The 21,378-nt window shown below is 35.1% G+C and overlaps 1 protein-coding gene and 1 pseudogene across 2 annotated transcripts in view; one reads left to right on the forward strand and one right to left on the reverse strand.

Annotated features, from left to right (window-relative positions):
- The window catches only part of UBR3 (ubiquitin protein ligase E3 component n-recognin 3), a gene marked incomplete at its 5' end in the record, with an annotated part of 186,279 nt that overhangs the window by 87,695 nt on the left and 77,206 nt on the right, over positions 1–21,378 (reverse strand). The window contains 9 exon segments of the mRNA XM_081095514.1: positions 3,435–3,531; positions 6,544–6,676; positions 8,240–8,331; positions 8,665–8,798; positions 8,897–8,949; positions 9,653–9,781; positions 10,529–10,618; positions 10,703–10,768; positions 12,639–12,725. Of these exon segments, the coding sequence (XP_080951640.1) occupies positions 3,435–3,531; positions 6,544–6,676; positions 8,240–8,331; positions 8,665–8,798; positions 8,897–8,949; positions 9,653–9,781; positions 10,529–10,618; positions 10,703–10,768; positions 12,639–12,725 (881 nt within the window).
- Positions 15,819–19,706, forward strand: LOC308522498 (kanadaptin-like; annotated as a pseudogene). Its single transcript has 3 exons — positions 15,819–15,832; positions 17,991–18,521; positions 18,789–19,706. The product of its transcript is annotated as a kanadaptin-like (transcript).

Here is a 21,378-nt window from a genome sequence, read left to right on the forward strand (position 1 = left end):
TCTCTCTCTTTCTCTCTCTCTCTCTCTTCCTCTCTCTCTCTCTCTCCCCTTGCCCCCTCCAACCTTGCCTCTCTCCCTCCCTCCCTCCCTTCTTTATCTTCCTCCCTCCCTCTCTCAATGAAAAAATACATATCCTCAGATGAGGATTGAAAAAGCCAAATGAACATTATTATTGCCTTCCATATTGGATAAAAATGAGTGGAGAGAGCTAAAACTAAAGAGAAATATGAATAGGAAAATGTTAACAAAGGAAAACAAACAGAAAGAATACAAAGTAAAGAACTAGGCAAACAAATTCCCAGTTGTGCCCTAGCCAGGTAGCTCAGTTGGTTTGAACATCATCCCCAAACGCCAAGGTTGAGGGTTCAATCTCCCTTCAGGGCACATGCAAGGATCAACCAATGAATGCATAAATAAGTGGAACAACAAATCAATGTATTTCTCTCTCTCCCTCTCTCTAAAAAAAAAAAAAAAAAAAAAAAAAAAATCAATAAAAATATATTATTTTAAATTTCCAATTGCAGTAACTGAATAAAATAGATAAGCTAAAAATTCCCCACTACAGCTGGGAAAGCTGGATAAAACATAACATATAACCTTTTGAAGGCATATCTGAAGCACAAAAGAGAAAGTAGAGTTCTCCAAGGTAACAGGGGAAAAAATAACAAGCACTAACACTGTGTTTGCCAATGGTTTTAAAGTCTTTGAGATCTCAAGGTGTTGGACTCACACCAGGCTTAGAAATGGAACTGAGGTCCCACATAAAGCTGAGACCTGAAAAGCTTTACCCTCAATGAAAGCATAACTCACAATGAGAAATAAGAAAGTTTGTCTCTTCTGTGATGGAAAAATAACAGATTCCCAGGAAGATAATAATCATGAACTTGGATGAACAGAAGACTCAAAACATAAAAGACAAAATCTGAGAGAATTACACAAAGAAAGTGACAAATCCACACCTTTAATAAAGGATATTAACATACTTCTAACACAGTGGTCGGCAAACTGCGGCTCGCGAGCCACATGCGGCTCTTTGGCCCCTTGAGTGTGGCTCTTCCACAAAATACCACATGCGGGCATGCACATACAGTGCGATTGAAACTTCGTGGCCCATGCGCAGAAGTCAGTTTTCGGCCTGGGTGAGTCTATTTTGAAGAAGTAGCGTTAGAAGAAGTGGGGGGTTTCGGTTGGTCGGGCCGCGGGATACGCAGCGCGGGGGAGGTACCCTGTTTTGAGGTACGTTCCTTCATTGAGGTCGACCCCTTCCAACTCTCCCATCCACACTCATCTATCTGAAACAAGTATACAAGATGATTGTGGATGGGAGAGTTGGAAGGGGTCGACCTCAGCAAACGTACCTCAATCAGATTGAGGACGTTTTTAGCAAAGGCCAGCTTAGGAGTACCCTAATTAAGTTTATAACAATGTACCTACTACCTATATAGTTTAAGTTTAAAAAATTTGGCTATCAAAAAGAAATTTTAATCATTGTACTGTTGATATTTGGCTCTGTTGACTAACGAGTTTGCCAACCACTGTTCTAACAGAAAGACCAGTAAAAATAAATTGGTAAGGATTTTGAAGATTTTTAACAACACAATTAACAATCTCGACCCAAAGAAAATAAATAACATCCATTAGAGAATACACATAATTTTAACTAATTTTAGAACATTTATAAAAATTGAAAAAACAATAAATTACAAAGTAAATCTCAACAAATACAAAAAGAACTAATACACAGATCACAATCACTTATCACAAAGCAAATAAAACTAGAAATCAAGATAACCCCAAACCCCAAACATATAGATCTAAACCAGGTTTCTCAACCTTAACACTAGTGACATTTGGAACCAGGTAATTCTTTGTTTGGGGCGCAGACCTAGCATCTACTAGATGTCAGTAACAACCCTCCCAGTCTTCACACAATGCCAAGTGTCTGTGAAGGACAAAAATCATCCCAGGTTGAGAACCGCAAGTCTAAATGCGTTCAATTAAAAGTCTATGTGAAAAATAAAAGATGCAATTCTGTTTGCTTCACAGAGGGCCTAGCATATAACAAGCATTCCATAAAGGTATTGTTAAATAAAATTTCCTCTTTAAAATTGATTACAAGGCTTTAAAGTTTCAGCCCAATCCTAGTCCAAATTTCTATTTATTACAATGTAAAAGAGAATAATAAAATTTACTATTCATTTAATTCTTATGTAATACTCAATTGAACAGCCACTACCACTGCCTCCTGAAAAAAAAGGCAGAACCATCTAAAACAACAGTATTTAGAAAGGCCACACTAGGTTTTTTCCATGTAAATGCTTTCTCCCACCCATCTTTAATTTTTTAATGTGAACCACTCAAATTTATTTATTCAACAAATATACTCTAAATGCCTACCTACTATGTGCCAGCACTGAAAGAATTACTGAAAATGTAAAAGAGATATACAGACAAAAGTATCTTCCCTCAAGGAACTAACAGTATAGTAAAAGCGTACAAGCAAATAGTTATAAAACCACATAAGCATAGAAAGAAACTGCTAAGAAAGCAGAAAAAGGGCAACTTCAGACTATCCCCCTAAGGGTTTTAGAGAAAAATAGGGAAAGATGCTGATGAGTAAATTAGGTTTTGTTTTATTTGGGGGGAGTTGCACCAAAATTTGGCACCAAAATTTTCTTCAAATACATCTGTGATGGATCTTAAATTCAACGTATCTCTATTATTGAAAAGTCTGGCAAAAGAGAAGTTTCAGTTATACCTAATATATTTATACTTTGATAGATATCTGGACACATATTTTTTTCAAAATTAAAGACATCTATATCAATTTAAACTTGTTTTTTAAATGTTTACCTTAAGCTTTAGAAAAGCACAAATAAAATATGATGTTCAAAAATCTAATATTAATTAATGAAGTTTAAAAATAAGTGGAATACATTTAAAATAATCTACAACATACAAAATTGAATGCATTAAAAAGATATCCTTCAAAACTTTATTTTCTGAAATCATCCACATTTTAAACTACTTTAAATACTTACAAGTAAAATTCATTTTATTTTGGCTATTTTCCCAGTTAATAGCAATATTACCACACTTTTTGATACCCATCATCTCTGATATCAGACAATTTTATTCTCTTAACTTGTGCCTCCTCTAGTGGTTTAAAAGTAGAACAACAGAAAACCAATCTTTGAATTCCACTGGTTTTATGTTTTATAAAATTTATTTTTATCAGATTAAAATCAGATTTTGGGTCAAGATCTTGAGGACATAGGTCTCAGCCAGACTATTTTTTTAATCTTAAAATATTTTCTCCTCTAAAGACTGAGAGCATACTTTAATGAGAGCATATCACATCTGTGTTATAATTGAAATGTTTCTATATAAATACAAAATGTCCATTATTATACTAATCAATATAACGAACTTACAATGCTGTATATCTGTCCATTGCAGACTGCACGTCTCTACGGTAAACTGTTCGAAGAATGACCATGACGGGGTCAAACTCCTGATCCCAGACTTCAGCTATTATTCAAAAGAAAGTAGAAACAAAACACTGACTTCATAGGAATAAGGCCAATCTCTAATGATGAATTACATTAAGTATATTTTAAATTTAAAAGATGGGAGAGTTTAATTAGATATATTTGGTTTAATAAGCTTGATGTCATGAATACTTTCTAAATCAAAAATCATAATTTCATCATTATGAAAGTTCTCAAGTTCACTATGAACTAGTGAGCAAAAATTTTTATATGATAATACCTCACCATAAAAATTTAGTTCACTGGATATTTTTTATAAATTGTCAACCAGAAAGTGAGAAACACAATGCATTAACACTTTTCAAAGTTGTCATGGTAATGACATATTAAAATTGATCTCCTTACCTTCTCCATAATTACAAACCACTAGCCTATGTATGATGGTACACAAGATGATTTTAAGTATTAACTGTACAAACCTTTTTATTTTAATAATTATATTAATGTGTATTAGAAAAATGTACATTGTAAATAAAACCTGTGATCTCACTAATAATCATGCATAGGATGAGGCAAAGTTTTAAAAAAGTGAATCTATATAAGAAAATACAGTATACCACGTATATAATAATAGAAATGATATTTAGATGTAGCAAAATCTACACAATGGAATAATAATTCTAGAAACTGCTACCTCCTTCCTAAATTAAGCTTTTTCCCCTCTCAGTATCCGTAGCAGAACTCTCAACATTTGAAAACATAGTAAGAAGCTTAAGATTCTTCCTATACATCTATAATTTCAACTTTCTGACATAAAAAACTTTTAACAGTTGTACCTATTTTCTTTTTTTCTTTATTGATTAAGGTATTACATATGTGTCCTTATTGCCCCAATGCCCCCCCCCCCCCCGCCCCACTCATGCCCTCACGCCCCTGGTGTCTGTGTCCATTGGTTAGGCTTATATGCATGCATACAAGTCCTTTGGTTGATCTCTCCCCCTTATCCGCACCCTCCCCTACCTTCCCTCTGAGGTTTGACGGTCTGATCGATGCTTCTCTGTCTCTGGATCTTTTTTTGTTCATCAGTTTATGTTGTTCATTATATTCCATAAATGAGTGAGATCATGTGATATTTATCTTTCTCTGACTGGCTTATTTCGCTTAGCATAATGCTCTCCAATTTCATCCATGCTGTTGCAAATGGTAGGAATTCCTTCTTTTTTACAGCAGCGTAGTATTCCATTGTGTAGATGTACCAAAGTTTTCTAATCCACTCATCTGCTGATGGGCACTTAGGCTGTTTCCAGATCTTAGCTATGGTAAATTGTGCTGCTATGAACATAGGGGTGCATATATCCTTTCTGTTTGGTGTTTCTGTTTTCTTGGGATATATTCCTAGAAGTGGGATTACTGGGTCAAATGGGACACACTATTCGTCTTAAATTATCATAAGTATGATCTAAGATCCTTAAGATAGTCCTTCACAAAGACTTTTGCTACTGTTTCTATTATCATCTACTGTCCCTCACTTTTAATTCTATTAATTTGTAAAATTAAAATAGCAATGCTTTTATTAGAATTATGAAACCATAGCAATGGAAGAAAACTTTAGTGCTTAACTAGTACAGAAGGCTTCAAACAGTGTTCCACTGGAGCTGAATTTCCAGAGGTTGTAACAGGGGCCACTTTGGAGCAAGGAGGTGTCAAAACAGACAAGAAGCTATATATCCGCTACTCACACACACTTTGACAATAGTCGGGCTGCTTTTAGCAGGTTTGTATAGCAGATTTACTTAAGGCTTAGTTCCCCAAAATTATAGAAAGGTTTATTTAATCACTTTTGAAAACCTTAAAAACCATTCATTTTGCAAATAAGTCAAATCCAAAGATAAACTAATTTTCTCAACATCACACAATTAGCTAATACAATTCAGTACTGTATTTGAATATGACACCCAATTTCTTGCAACTAATCTTCAAATACCCAGTGCTCCATCTCAGTGTCTAAAACTTTATTGTGTATGACAATCATCTTGTAGAGCTTGTTAAAAAAAAAAAAAAAAAAAAAAGCATACTCCCTGAATCCATCCCTAGCGATCTTAATGAGAGCAGATTTGGTTTTCAATAAGGACCACAGATGAGTCTGACAGAGGTAATCCTCACCGCACACTTTAATAGGCTCTGTACCATACAAGAACACCACTCCCCTTGGAAGCTCACCTAAATTTTAGATACAAAATGCTCTCTGCAACAAAGAAAAACTTTTCCTTTAATGGAATATGTCACAACCAGAAACTCTGAGTTATTCTTTGTAAACTCCCTGAAAAATCCCACACAAGAAGGCTCATTCTGCTGCTGTGCCGAACACAGTACATTCTATTTACAACTTCAAAGTGGGCATCAGTTTTTCATTTAGAAAACGAGTACTGAGGTGGTCATGAAGCATGTAACTGCTACTTCTTTCAAAATTTTACCTTACATTAGTGAAAATGTGAAAGTTAAAAAGAAAAGACTGTGAATCAAGACATTACCTACTTCTGGCTCTTATCAAACATGTTATCTATAAATTCCAGGGAAATCTTAGAAAATCAACCATTTAAGGAAAGGATTCTACGTTTTGAAAATGTTTCAGTATCCTATATAGATTTTAATTTCACCTGCTTCAAATTAAAATTTGGGTGGTGAGTACTATTTCCAAATCAAATTTTGAAAGCAAATACATTCAAAATGTTTTTAGGTATATATTTTGTTTTATAATTTGTGGTTTATTTACAGTTCATTCACTTATAAAAATGAACTAATACAGTTCATATATAAAGTTCCTTTTATAATTCAGTCATCTAAAAAGCTTTATTATAATATAAAAACCATAGATTTGTAAATAAGTGATAGCAACATCACTATATACCATAAAGGACAAACATACATCTATAAGAAAGTTGAAGAAAAAACCCAAAGCAGAATAAATGAAAGGCAAAACATTTTTTTTCAGTATACACAACTCACCTTCAGGAAAACTGATATTTAAAAGAATTTATGTACATAAACGTACCTTTAGGAGTATACATGCCTTGTTGCATAGAACCTCCAGGTTCAAAAACAGGAGCCTTAAAATCAGCTACAGCTGATAAAACTGATTCAAAGCTATAACTGCCCGGAATAATGCCACTTTTGGGATTTGGATTTTCTGGAATATGATGTATGTGTCAAGAAAAAAAATTCATGACTAAAAGCCAGATTTATAAACTTATTAAGGTACCCCAGTTTCTAACTGTTTTTGCTAAAAAGGCAGAATTGTCTGTAATATATGAAATTGACCACAAGAGGGCTATATAATTCGATAACTATTTATAATTGTGAATTTTAAAAATATTTTTAATCTGGAAGCCTACTAATAAAGTATATGCTGAAGTTGTTCCCAAGTATATTTCCCCAAAACTAATTAATCAAATTTCAGAAAAGGAAAAATAAAACTCTAAAAAAATTAATTTATATTTTCATCATTTTGCAAATGTGTGCTTTCCCTTAGAAAATCAAAGAGAGCAGACTAAAAATTAACCAAGATTTTTACGAGTAAAGATTGTTTTTCCAAAAACACAAAATGTCATCTTAAAGTAAAAAGAAAAAGATGCTAAGCAAATTTTTTAAAAGAAGGAAACCAGAAAACCACAGACTCTTTCCCACTGGCTTCACATTGAAGTGTACAATTCTTTTAAATTCAAAATTTCTAACATGCTTTTGCTCTGTTACAGCACTGATACACAGTATATAATTGTTTTAAAAAATTCTAAAACAACAACAGGATGCTGCTTATGAAAATCTTCAAAGTTATCAAACAGGAATTCCAATAGGAGTCATTTCACAAAATTGTAGCAAATTATTCCAAACATATTCACAATATAAAAAGTAATTTAGTCAAAAATTTACAAGAAAAAATGTTTATCACAAAATAACATGATGATCTTGGTCTAAGATTTTATAACAATAACAAAAAATAACATATCCATGTATGCTCAGTCCTATACAAGGAACCATACGTTTTCAAAGTTGTAGACAATAGTCCTTGCCCTTAAAAACCTCTTGTTTTAACAGTAAACTCAAAGAAAAAATCCTCAGAATGTTTAAAACCCTGGTAATAGTAAATATAAGGCAAACCTCTAAACTTTAACCAGAATTCCAGCCAGGCTATATGATAAAGTACTCGCTGCCTTTTACAAGGTGTCCAGCTTTCTTTCACAAATACTGTCCTAGAAGGTCATACATATCCTTGGGTGCCCCGAGCCATCAGTCCTGAGGTCTAACGGAGGCCTAACAAGAGCTCACTGAGAGCCCTAGCCGGTTGGGTTCAGTGGATAGAGCATTAGCCTGCAGATTGAAGGGTCCCAGGTTCAATTCTGGTCAAGGGCACATGACCAGGTTGCAGGCTCGAGCCCCAGTAGGGAGCGTGCAGGAGGCAGTCAATCAATGATACTCTCTTATGACTGATGTTTCTATTGCTCTTCCCCTCTCTCTTCCTCTCTGATATCAATAAAAAATACATTAAAAAACAAAAAAGAGCTCCCTGAGAGGTGACAATTAGAGGCCAAAACATCTGCCACTAGCCCTGAAGACACAATGGAACAAACACTTTTTTCCATACTATTTTCAAATTCAAAAAAAAGTTTAGTCAAAAAAGTGATATATCTTTAATCTATAAAAATTACTTATTATTTAGATCCTGCAACTATTAGTAAATTAAACTTTTAAAAGGATATGAGGTCCAGCAATGAACTATGTGTCCTGTCATTCATACACAGCTGGGCTACCATCTCTGCCCTAAGAATCTCATCATCAGACATTCCTAAAATAATTAAAAACAGAATTAATAAATCTGAATTAACAAATTATAAAGAAACAACTTATCACACATTTTATTAAGCTGTTTACCAAAAATAAGATGCTTTCAAAATTAAAGAGCAAAGAATACAATGCCCCAAATATAACTGCACTTTAACTACCTGCTGTTTGAAGTTCCCTTAAATTAAGGGTTTTAACATATTAAGTTTGAAACACTGTTTAAATATGTGCACATCCTTTCCCTTTTTTTCCATAAGCCAGTTATTAACACTGGGAGGGAGAGGAAACGGAAGAAAATAGTATTTAATACCCAAGTATTAGTATCACTGCTTTTTACCTAAATGTAAACGAAGACTCAAAAGAATCACAAGAAATGTAAGAGCGCCTTCTAACATCGACCTCTCATGCTCTGCATCAAGTACTGTGTTTTGATGTTGCGACGCCATTGTCAACAAATCCACTACCTTAAATCTATGAGAAATATTTGAGACAAATTTTTTGAATGTTAAAACAAAATTAACTTAAATTTCAAATACTTCCTAATACCTGTCTTATAAAAGTATGCTTACCTTTCAAAGACAGATGAAATAAAATAATCTGGGTCAAGTCTAGAAGCACAAACCTTCAAAAGATAAAAAAATCAAAACCATCAATTTTATTTCTCCATATTCAGTTTTACTTCTTATATCAATCATGTTGGGTATTTTTTTTTTAATTTTTTGCATCTATGATGTTTTGAAATCTTGGGGAGGCCTTACAGACCCTGCAAGAGACTACCCAGGTACTCTCAAGGAGAACTAATTCCTAAAGAGAGTAAATAACTCACTTGGGAGCCAGCCTCTTATATGCAAGTCAGTCACCCCCTTTATTAAACTCACATACAACCATCCAGTATGCCCCCTACAGTAAATCAATCCAGGACCAAGTACCAGATAGCCAGGGACAGTCCCTATGCCGCAAAAACCCACCAAAATTATTCAAACTAGCCAATCCTAAAGTGTTTCCTCTGCCCTGACTTGCCTTTCCTATGGAGACACCAAAAAAAAAGAAAAAAGAAAAAAGAAAGAAAGAAAGAAAGAAAGAAAGAAACAGTTCTACTCTTATATTTCCCCCCCTCCTGCTTCCACTTCCTGCACAAATCTAATGCTTCTTCTGTGGTCCTGCATGATGTGGCATGGCCCCTTCTCTTGGGAAATGTAATTCTTCTTTCAATAGCAATGACCTTTCTGTGTTGTCATTCAGTCATATGAATAGATTAGAATCCTGTGGGTACAAATGAGACATTTCCAATCTAAAGTACAACATCTATTATCAAGTTGGCTTACCTGTAATAGGTAAATGTCAGGATCGATCATGGAATTACAGAAATGAGATTGAACATAGGTCATGGCTTGTCCTTTGATTTGCAGACCATTTCTTACCCACATATTGCTGTGGATTTCAGCAAGACTTGCCTAGTAAAATAAAAATTATGTAAATTGGACAAAGAAGTCATCTAAATTCAATCTTTATAAAATGTTATATTGAAAAATCACTTCAAAATATTTTATAACTTAATCACAGTATGAGCCTGACATTCTGTCCAATGTTAATTTAAGACATTCAATTCAAATATATACTTAAATTTTTTAAATGCTTTATGTGGTCCCTTTTGTTGGAATTGTATATGTGAGTTAGTTTTATAAGAGTTATTTAGTGATGGCTTCTGGATATAGTTATAGTAATATTCACTGAAATATTAAATAAGGAATCTATGAGAAATATTTGAAACAAATCAAGTAGGTGAATTACCCCAAACAACATGGATAATAAAATAGTGGTGCCACCAAGGCTATAATCCATTAGGTCTACTAAATCCCCAAAGCAGTGCTATAAACTTTCCCTACAAATAAATATAGTGAAAATAATTCCTGAGAAAACTATAACTAAGCGTAAATCTCATAAAAGCAAAAATTCCTAAATATAACCTAGCAAAAATATCAAAACTAAGTTTAATGTTGTTTAAATCTTTATTATTGAAAGTATTACATATGTCCTCTTATTCCCCCATTGATTCCTTCTAGCCTGCCCTCGCCCACCCCGGTAAAATTTTTTCAAACATTTTGGCTACTAAAACAATGATAATGGCATAAAAATAAAATAAAGGAAGAATCATTTAACCAAATAATTCAATCAAAATGTTTAAAAGCCTGAATACGTACTTGAATTTGGAGTGGATGAATCATTAGTTTCATTAACATTTCCTGATCTGGTAAAACAGAATCCAAATCTAGTTCTTGACATTTCACAGCCTAAAAAATATGATTAAAAAGTTACTAACTGAATATTTATTTTCTAATATTAAAAAAAAAAGAATTGTTTAATGATAATCTTACCTTACTCAGAAACATAGCATAGTAACGATGTAGTGGCAGATGAAAAGTGACTTGGTTGGGAGCTGGCTGGAATAAACAAAATCCACAAGTCAAAGAATGTTTTACAGAAGTTCAAAGAAGGTTTTAAAATGTTGAAACCACACTTTCACCTTGATTTATTCCTATATTTTTAATCAAGACTTAAAATTTCAGAAGTATAGCTTTAAAAAATACATAGAAAAGATAAAACTATTCTATTTTAAACACCTAAATATAAGTTCCTGAAGGCAAAAATTGTATACTACTCAACTCTGAAGCCTCTGAAGCCTCCAGCACAGAATAAGAAATGGGAGAGATATCCCTTTACGTAGGCCACTTGGGAATCTTCAAATGCATGCATACCAAACACATAATAGTGACATGAAAAACAACTGCAGCTCACTGGCATTGAGCACTCATCATGTGCCAGTCCCCACTTTATTCACATTACCCCATTTAATCCTCATAAAAATCCTGTGAAGTAGGAACTATTAATAGTCTCATTTTATAAAAAGGGAAATTCAAGCTTAGAAAACATAAGTAACTTCCTAACAAGTAGAAGAAGTTAGTCTGGACCCACTGTTATATTCAGAGTGGTAAGAGCCTCTGATTATAGTCCTAAACTGAGTATAGGTGAAATGCTTGCCTAGGTTCCTTCACAAGCTAAGTGAGATGTTCCCCACATCAGTGCTGAACACACAACCTCCATAATTAAGCTTAGTACTATTATCTTCAAGACTTTTGGCAACCTTGTGACTATTACAGAATTTGTATTTTAAATATGTGAATCCCAGGGGTCACACTATCACTATAGGGCAAAAGTACACAATAGCTGTCTTTTTTAAACAAATTTTAAAAAATTAAAAAAGTATTTTTAATGCTTTTATAAATTTTAGTAAAGTTTTTTCATGTTAAAAAATATTGTCCAGAACATTCAGATAATAATACTAATGTAGTATCAGTATAGAACTATGAAGAGCTGCAATATGTCAGATCCGTGAAAGTTTTTTTCAAAAATATGAGAACAGCATCCTCCTCATTATGTGAATAAAAGTCTATAAATTAGTCTAATAAATAAAAGTTTGCCTTCCATAAAAAGGAAGAAATTTCTGACACATACTACAAGATGGATGAACTTTGAGGACTTTTTGCTAAGTGAAATAAGCCAGTCACAAAAAGACAAATACTTTGTGATTCTACTTATATGAGTTACTTAGTTAAAATCACAGAGACAGAAAGTATAATGGTGGAGTAAGGCTAGGGTGTGGAAAGGGGAATTTAATGGGTTAGTTTCAGTTTTGGGGAAAAAACAACAACAACAACAAAAAACAGCAGAGGTTCCATCTGTGTAGGATTCAAAATTCACCCAGGGAATTGAAGTAGTCTGAAACATGGCATATTGTGATGCCACTTTATAAGAGGAATGAAAGGGGCTTCTAATAGTAAACGTGTCTGACTAATTAGAAGCAAGCCCTTGCTTAATTCATACAGAGCTTGTTCTACGTTATTCATTAATAACAAGCACCTTTGTTCAAACCCACTCAAGAACGATGACCAATTTAAAAAGTTGTGATACTGTTTCCATCAATATTCCCCATCCTATTCACATTTGCACTGTCATTTTTACCTCTTCAAATAAAACTAATTTACTCCTGACAAATACTGAGACATACACATTTAAGCACAGGAAAAAATATCATGCCCTTCTCTAGAAAATAAACACATAAGTAATGCACTGTGTAACCTCCTAGATGTCAAAGAACTGGTGTCCCACTTCTTCCTTTTTAAAACTTAATGATATTATTCACTCTGACTTCTTTCCCTTGTCCTATAAAAAGGTATTCATTATTTTCAGTGTTAAATGTAATCTAACAGTTCTTTTCTTAAATGCTTTTACATATATCAAAAATGTACATACCTCATCTACAAAGTTAATTGCATCAAACCAGTCTTGAAGAGCTTCAAGGCAATATCTAACAACATTTCGAGTATATTCTTGGGTTTCCTAAAATAATAAGTTATACAGCACATATATATGTGTGTATTTTCAACTTCAAATTATATGCAATACATAAAACTAAGTTATATGCATTATATATAATGGTAAAATATTTTTTTCAAAACAAGTACATTTTTCATTTCAAGAAATCATCCTTTCACAAGTACTAACAATCAATGACAATTATAAAAATTAAAGAACACAATCTGCTACATATTCCTTTAAATGAATCAAAGCTGAAATAGATTTATATAATATAAACCAGGTTCCATTTCAAGACATCCCAAAAATATTATAAATTCTCTAATCTTATTGTTTAACAGGTACAGAGTTTCTTTTGTGGGATGATAAAATGTTTTGGAAATAGATAGTGATCATGCTTGCACAACATTGTAAATGTACTTAATGTCACTGAATTAGGCACCTAAAAATGGCTAGAGAAGTAAAATTTATGTTACATATATTTTGCTACAATAAAAAACAACAAAAATAAAAAGGGAAGAATATATAACTACTATAAATAACCTATAAATATATTTGTTTGCAACAGAATTTAGAAGAAAAAAGTATAAGTATGTGTCACTAATGCTTTATGGAGAAATGGATCCAGTGAAATAGGCATCTATTAAGTTAAACGGGAAAATAAATGATGATAGCCTTTGCAAAAATAAAGTGGGCTAAGAATTTGAATAGACATTTACATGAGAAGATACTCAACATTATCAGTCATTAGAAAAATACAAATCAAAGCCACAGTAAGATACCATCCATATAAACTAGGATAGCGATAATTTTAAAATGTAAAATAAAAAGTGTTGGCAATGATAGAAACTGAAACTCTCATACATAGTTGGTGGGAATGTAAAATGCCCAAGAGAATTAAAAGCATACATATTTACACAAAAACTTGTATACAAATGTTTATAGAAGCAATATTCATAGTAGCCACACACAAAAAAGAATCAATTCAAGAATGGACAAGTAAAATCTATGTGATGGAATACTACTCAGCCATAAAAAGAAATGAAGTACTGATTAATATATGCTGTAACACAGCTGAACCATGAAAACATTACTAAGTGAAAGAAGCCAGACACAAAAGGCCAAATATTGTATGATTCCATTTATATGAAATGTCCAGATAAACAAATTCAGGCAGAAGAGAGATAGGGTTTCCAAGGGATGAGAAGAGGTTGAAATTGGAAGGTATGAAGCAGGGAGGGGAAGGTGATAAAAATGTTCTGGAATTAGTAGTAATGGTTGCACAACTTTGTGAATATACTATAAAATACTAGAGGCCCAGTGCACAAATTCATGCACCTGTGGGGTCCCTCGACCTGGCCTGTGCCCTCTCGCATTCCAGGACATCGGACTGCCAGTTTTGAGGATCAGCCGAAACCGGCAGTCCGATGTCCCACGAGGGATGTAGTAGTGCCTGAAGCGGCAGGCAGCTGGGGAGGAGCCCCAGCTGGGGCTGGGCACCACTCCTGCCCATCCCAGCCCTGCTGTGCCTGCCACTGCCGCTGCTTGGTAGTGCTGCCTGGGAAGCTTCTGGCTGAGCTGTGCTCCCACTGTGGGAGTGCACTGACCACCAGGGGGCAGCTCCTGCACTCAGCATCTTCTCCTTGGTGGTCAGTGCACATCATAGCGACCGGTAGACTGGTCGTTCTGTTGTTCGGTTGTTTAGGCTTTTATATAGAGATATTATTTTAAAGCACATTCTGTTTCCCATCTCTCACAGGAAAAAATATAATGGCACTTATAAATTACAATAAATAATCTGTCATAACCAAACTAACTGGTAGATAATTAATGAGTAAAGAAACTTTAAAAACCAAATGTTCTCCTATTTTATCAAGGATTTGGACAAAGGAGTACCATTATTCCTTCTCAACACTAATGTAAACTGACACAATCCCTTTGGAGAATAATTTAAAAAGTGGGTATCAAGACTCTTTTAAAAAGTGGCCAGTTTATTCCATTCCTAAATATAGCATATTTAATAATCTGTTCAGATAATCTCTCTCCCATCTCCTCACCACTAACACACCCACTCAAAAAAGAAATTTAGTATGCATGCTACTTGTTAGTTTATCATCTTTGGCAAATTACTTAAATTGTATGAGTCTCCGTTTCTCATTTGTAAAGATGGGAATTAATACTACTTACTTCCTAGTACTGTTATGAAGAAGCAAATGAAATAATGTATGTAAAATGCTCTGTGTCATAGTCTAGCACTACTTCTGATAAGCAGTTAAGTGTCCCAGAGACAAGGCCAGACACTTCTGTCAAGTATGCAGTAACCCAAAGTTGCCACTAGGTGGAGATTTTATAGCTTGTTTGTTCTGTTCAAAAAGCAAAAATTAATAATATTCTAGAAATGAGCCATCCTTTATCCATTCTATCTATTATTAAACAATCTAGTACTACTGTTTTAACTAGCTCTTACCATTTTCAACAACCAAACAGAATTCAGGGTAATCATACAAAGAAAGCTATTAGGTGAAGTTCCCGTTTTGATTGCTAATCTTTTAGTTTTCAATTTTCTAATTAGAGAATATAAACACAAAGAAATAGCTCCCCCCCCCTTAAATAACAGTCTTTCTTCTAGTTTACATTTCTAAAACCTGACAACACTGCTGCTAAAGACATTCTTGCTTAAGAGACAATTATAATAAAGCAGTAAAGAGCACTGGTTGTAAAATCCGATGAATTTGTTTCAAACTCAGCTTTCACTTGTAGTTTTGTGAACTTGGACAAGTTATTTAACCTATGAAAGAAAGTGATGATACTATTTACTTCATTAGAGATGGTATGTGGATTAAGTAAGAATATAACCTCAAGCCCTAACCGGTTTGGCTCAGTGGATAGAGCGTCAGCCTGCGGACTGAAGGGTCCCAGGTTCGATTCCGGTCAAGGGCATGTTCCTTGATTGCAGGCACATCCCCAGTAGGGGGTGTGCAGGAGGCAGCTGATCAATGTTTCTCTCTCATCGATGTTTCTAACTCTCTATCCTTCTCCCTTCGTCTCTGTAAAAAATCAATAAAATATATATTTTTTTAAAAAGAATATAACCTCAAGAATACAGTGTAAAGAACAATGTCTGGCAAACTGTAAGTGCTCAAGAGATCATCTTACCTAGGACCAAGACACTACTGTCTCAGATACTACCAGGACAATATGAACTTGCTTTCTGTCTGTTCTCTCACTTTATAGATTAAGGGAACCATAACACATTGCAATCCTGGCCTTCAGAGCTAAAAATAAAAATAAACTACTGCCCGGTAGGCGTGGCTCAGTGGTTGAGCATCAACCTATAAACCAGGAGGCTACGGTTCAATTCCCAAGCAGGGCACATGCTCAGGTTGTAGGATCAATCCCCAGTGTGGGGCATGCAGGAGGCAGCCGATTAATCATTCTCTCTCATCACTGATGTATCTATCTCTCTCTCCCTTTCCCTTCCTCTCTGAAGTAAATAACTTAAAATATATAAACTACTGCCTGGAAACAATGATTTCTCATTATTATGTAACCTCAGCTTCATAATCCAAAGTCATCCTCAAAACTGTTGGCACCTCCTAAAATAATGTCTTTTTATTATCAACATCATATCAATCCTCCCTCCTAAATCACTGTCTTCCATTGGCTTACATGACACTGAATTTTTCTGGTTTTTCTCATTCCCTCCATATCCAAAAGTTAGTTGTTTCTTCAGAGTCCATTGCTCTTCTCTTCCTACTTTATCTCATCCCATTGCCAATGATAAATATCATCTATATGCCCAAGGATCTAAAATTTATAACCTTAGTCCAGATTCCTCCTCTGAGCACAAAACTCATATAGTCACCTATTCTAGCTCATTCTACCTCATATATTCCAGCTGCCTATTCACTATTTCCACTTGGATGTTTCATAGGCATCTCAAACTTAGCACATCTAAAACTAACTCTAATCTTTCAGAACCTACTTTTTCTATCAATCTTTTCTATTTCTGTACCTAGTTACCCAAAAGTCTTTCTCTCTCACTCATCAACATACAATCCATCACTAAGCCTACTGATTCTCATCTTCAATATCTAAAGGGCATCTTGAATATACCTTGAATTTCAAAGCTGAATGTCCTATCTAGACTACTATCTTAATTATTAAGATAATTATTATTATCTTAATTGGTTTATTTGCTTCTAGTCCTGATGCTCTCCACATCCCCTTCAATCAGTCTTCCCAAAACTACAATGATCTTTTAAGTATATATCTGATCAAATCAAACCTCTGTTTAAAAATCTTCACTGGCTTCTCCTTAAAACTAAATCCAAGATTCGTTAACATGATCTATAAGGAACTGCTTTAATAATCTGATCCCTGCCACTTTCTCCAACTCCATGTTCTACTCTATTGCTCTAGCCACAAATTCCTTAAAAGTACCAATCACTGGAGGCAGGCTATTCCAATCTATCTTTCCTACTACCCCGATAACCCCAGTTTTATTGTTCACATAACTGGTACCTACATAATCTTTCTTCAGAAAGACCTTCACAGATCCTCTCATTTAATCAGTCTGAGATCCTACCATCACAACAATCTGTTATTATTCTATAGAGGACTTAGAGTTTACAAAGTAAAGCTACGTGTTTATTTACTTAATGTCTATCTCCCCTATTAGATTGCTCCAAGAGAAAAAGAACCAAGTCTACTTTTTCAACATCAAAAACCCAAGAATCTAGATACTCTCTAGCACAGAATAGCATTCAGTAAACATTTTGAATGAACAAACAAAACACATATTATATGACAGTTTATAATAAAGTACATAGAGATTAACAAGGTAATATAAACCTAACTGAAAGAACTTAAATGAGCAGATTACATATAAGTTGAGTCTTATAAGTAGAATTTTTGAAGAGCTAACACTAGTGGTTCTTCACAATCATTAGAATCACTGCTGAGATCCTACTGCACATCAATTAAATCTAAATCTCTGACAGTGGGGCTTAGGCACATGTAATTTTAAAGCTTCCCAGGTGATTTTCATGTAAAAGAAGCACTGGACTAAGCAGAGAGGATGAAAGAGCATATGCCAAAAAAGGGACTAGCTTAAAAAAAAGCATAGAAGTCGAGAAAGAACAATGCAGGTGGTGACCCACAGTGGCTCCTGTTCCCGGGGACCCAGCCTGGGCTCCCCCCTTACTAAGAGCTGCCATTAGGCAGACCCAACCATGGCCCCCTACAAACTACAAACCTGAAGGGCAGCAAGATCCTTTGCACCCATAGCTTGAAAGGGAACAGTTGTTGCCTTTTCGGGAGGTTGTCTAGCTGCAACATGTGCAAGAAACACCCTTCAGTGTCTGGGTACCACGCTGTGCTGTAGCCTGGGGTGTCCAGCCCTAATGGAGAATACAATGGCTATGGGCCTGATTCCTACCTCTATGACCTGGGAAGCACCCACAGCACCTTTCTCAACAAGACTTACATCCCACCCCATACCTACTGTCAGCTCCAAGTCGGACATGTTCTTCATTTCTGTGCAGCACTTGGCTCTTTCTTTTCAGGGACCAGAGGAAGACCGAGAGGTAGAATCCGAGTTGACAGTAACACAATTGAAGGAATTGGGCAAGAAGCAACAAATGATGTTTGAAAAGATGAAGGGTAAAACTCAAATGAAGATGAGGAAAGGGATACCACTAAAAGGAAGAGAAATACTAGTAGTCAAGATGAAATGGGGTGCACTTGGGGAATGGGAAAAGATGCTGTAGATCAGGAGGCTGAAGAGAACCCCATTGTTATAGAATTTCAGCAGGAAAGGCTGAATATATTTTTTATTGATTTCAGAGAGCAAGGGGGGGGGAGGGAGAGAGAGAGAGAGAGAGAGAGAGAGAGAGAGAGAGAGAGAGAGAGAGAGAGAGAAACATCAATGATGAGAGAGAGTCATTGATCAGTTGCCTCCTGCACGCCCCACACTGGGGATCAAGCCCGCAACCCAGGCATGTGCCCCTGACTGGAATTGTACCTGGGACAACTTCAGTCCACAGGCTGATGCTCTATCCACTGAGCCAAACCGGCTAGGGCAAGGCAGGCCTTTTATATAAAGTATCCAAAAAAGGTTCTCCAGAGGTTTATTTTTGCCTGAGAAATAGAATATGAATTTGATAAACAGGGACACAGCACTTGGCTTTACAGGGTTAGATTACCTGTGGATGATTCCACTGGAAAACAATTGGTGGCTGAGGCTGTACACTCGGGAAAGAAAAAAGAAGCAACGATCCAGTGCTCACTGGAAGCCTGTCCAATCCTCGATACTTTGGGATTTCTGAGGAAGGAGACAGTGTCTCACAAAAGGAAAGTGAAGAACTGAGAAGAGGAAGACTTTTATGACAATGATGATGACATATTTCTTGATTGGACTGGCCTGGTTAAGAAGAAGCTTCTAGACTAAATGAAGAACGCTGGGAAGATTTGATGAGAAGCCAGAGACCTTTGAATCATTGGTTGCAAAGTTGAATGATGCTGAAAAAGAACTCTGAAATTTCTGAGAGACTGAAAGCCTCAAGCAAAGCTCTGTCAGTCACCACCTCAGGACTCTTTAGATGCATTCATGTCTTAAATGAACAGGGAATGCACTGGATGGTGTGTCCTGGGCGAAACTTCACCTGAGAACTTTTGAACTAAGGAAAGAACAACAGAGACTTAAAGGATTGACAAAAACTGTAAAGCCAGCAGAGATTCTGGAACTAAAAAGGACTAAAAGTTAGACTATAGATGCTGAAAAATAAGCTAAAAAGTTTACATCTTTCTTTCTTTGGTGTCGTGAAAGAAGAACACAAATTCAAATTAAAAACTGGAACAGTAGGAAAGATACCCCCTAAGCGTCCTGAACTCCCTCCAATTCTAATGAGAATGAAGGCTGAGCCTAAAGTAGAAGAAGAGGGGAAAGAGGAGAAAGAAAAGGAGGATCAGAAAGAAAGTAAAACTGTCATTATTCACAGATGATATGATATTGTACATATAAAACCCTAAAGATTCCACACAAAAAGTGCTATATTTAATAAATGAATTTGGAAATATAGCAGGATATAAAATTAACATCCAGAAATCAATATTTTTATACATCAATAATGGACTCACAGAAAGAGAAATTTTTTAAAAATCCCAGTTACCATTGCAACAAAAAATTAAGATTAACTTAACTAAGGAGGTAAAAGATCTGTACTCAGAAAACTACAGGACATTGAAAAGAGATAGAGGAAGATATAAACAAGTGGAAGAATATAGATTGATAGAATTAACATCATTAAAATGTCCATACTACCCAAAGCATTCTATGGGTTCAATGCAATCCCTATTAAAATACCAACAGCATATTTCACAGATCTAGAACAAATACTCAAAAAATTTATATGGAACCAAAAAAACACACAAATAGCCACAACAAACTTAGCTACTGTAATCAAAACAGCCTGGTACTGGCACAAGAACAGATCAATGAATCAGAACAGAGAACCCAGAAATCAACTCAAGCAATTATTCTCAATTAATATTTGACAATGGAGGCAAAGACATACAATGGAGTAAAGAAAGTCTCTCCAATAAATGGTGTTGGGAAAATTGGACAGGTACATGCAAAAAAATGAAACTAGACCACCGGCTTATACAGTACACAAGAATAAACTCAAAATGAATGAAAGACTTATATGTAAGTTGTGAAACAATAAAAATCCTAGGAGAAACCATAGGCAGCAAAATCTCAAACATCTCCCATGACAATATGTTTTACAGATACATCTCCTAGGGCAAGGGAAACAAAGGAGAAAATAACCAAATGGAGCTACATCGAAATATAAAGCTTCTCCACAGCAAAAGAAACCATCAACAAAATGAAAAGGGAGCCCACTGTATGGGAGAATATATTTGCCCATGATATATCTGATAAGGGATTAATTTCCAAAATATATAAGGAACTCATACAACTTAACAAAAGGAAGAGAAACAATCCAATTAAAAATTTGGCAAAGCACCTTGCCTAAGTGGACAAGAGATATGAAAAAAATGCTTAAGATCACTAATCATCAGAAAGATGCAAATTAAAACAACTATGAGATATCACCTCACAGCTGTCAGAATGGCTACCATCAACAAATCAACAAGTGACAAGTGCTGGCAAGGACGTGGAGAAAAGGGAATCCTAGTGCACTGCTGATGAGAATGCAGACTGGTGCAGCCACTGTGGAGTTCCTCAAAAAATTAAATATGGAACTGCTATTTGACCAGTGATCCCACTTTAAGTAGAATATCCCACTCAGAAAGAATATCTGAACCCCTATGTTCACAGCAGCCCAATTTATAATAGTTAAGATCTGGAAACTGTCAAAATGCTCACCAGTATATGAGCAAATAAAAAATTGTGGTATATCTACACCATGGAATACTACACAGCTGAAAAAAGGATTTGTTACATTTTGAAATAGCATGGAGGGACCTAGAGAGTATTTTGCTAAGCAAAATAAGTCAGTCAGATAAAGTATCACATGGTCTCACTCATATGTGGAATCTAATAAACAAAATAAATGGATGAACAAAATAGATCCAGAGACACTGAAGCATGGAACAGACTGATGAATCTCAGAGGGAAGGCAGGGGTGGTTGGTGGGAAGGTGGGGAGAGA

The sequence above is a fragment of the Myotis nattereri genome (assembly GCF_964212035.1).
Source record: "Myotis nattereri genome assembly, chromosome: 7".
In the NCBI taxonomy this organism is placed as follows: domain Eukaryota; kingdom Metazoa; phylum Chordata; class Mammalia; order Chiroptera; family Vespertilionidae; genus Myotis; species Myotis nattereri.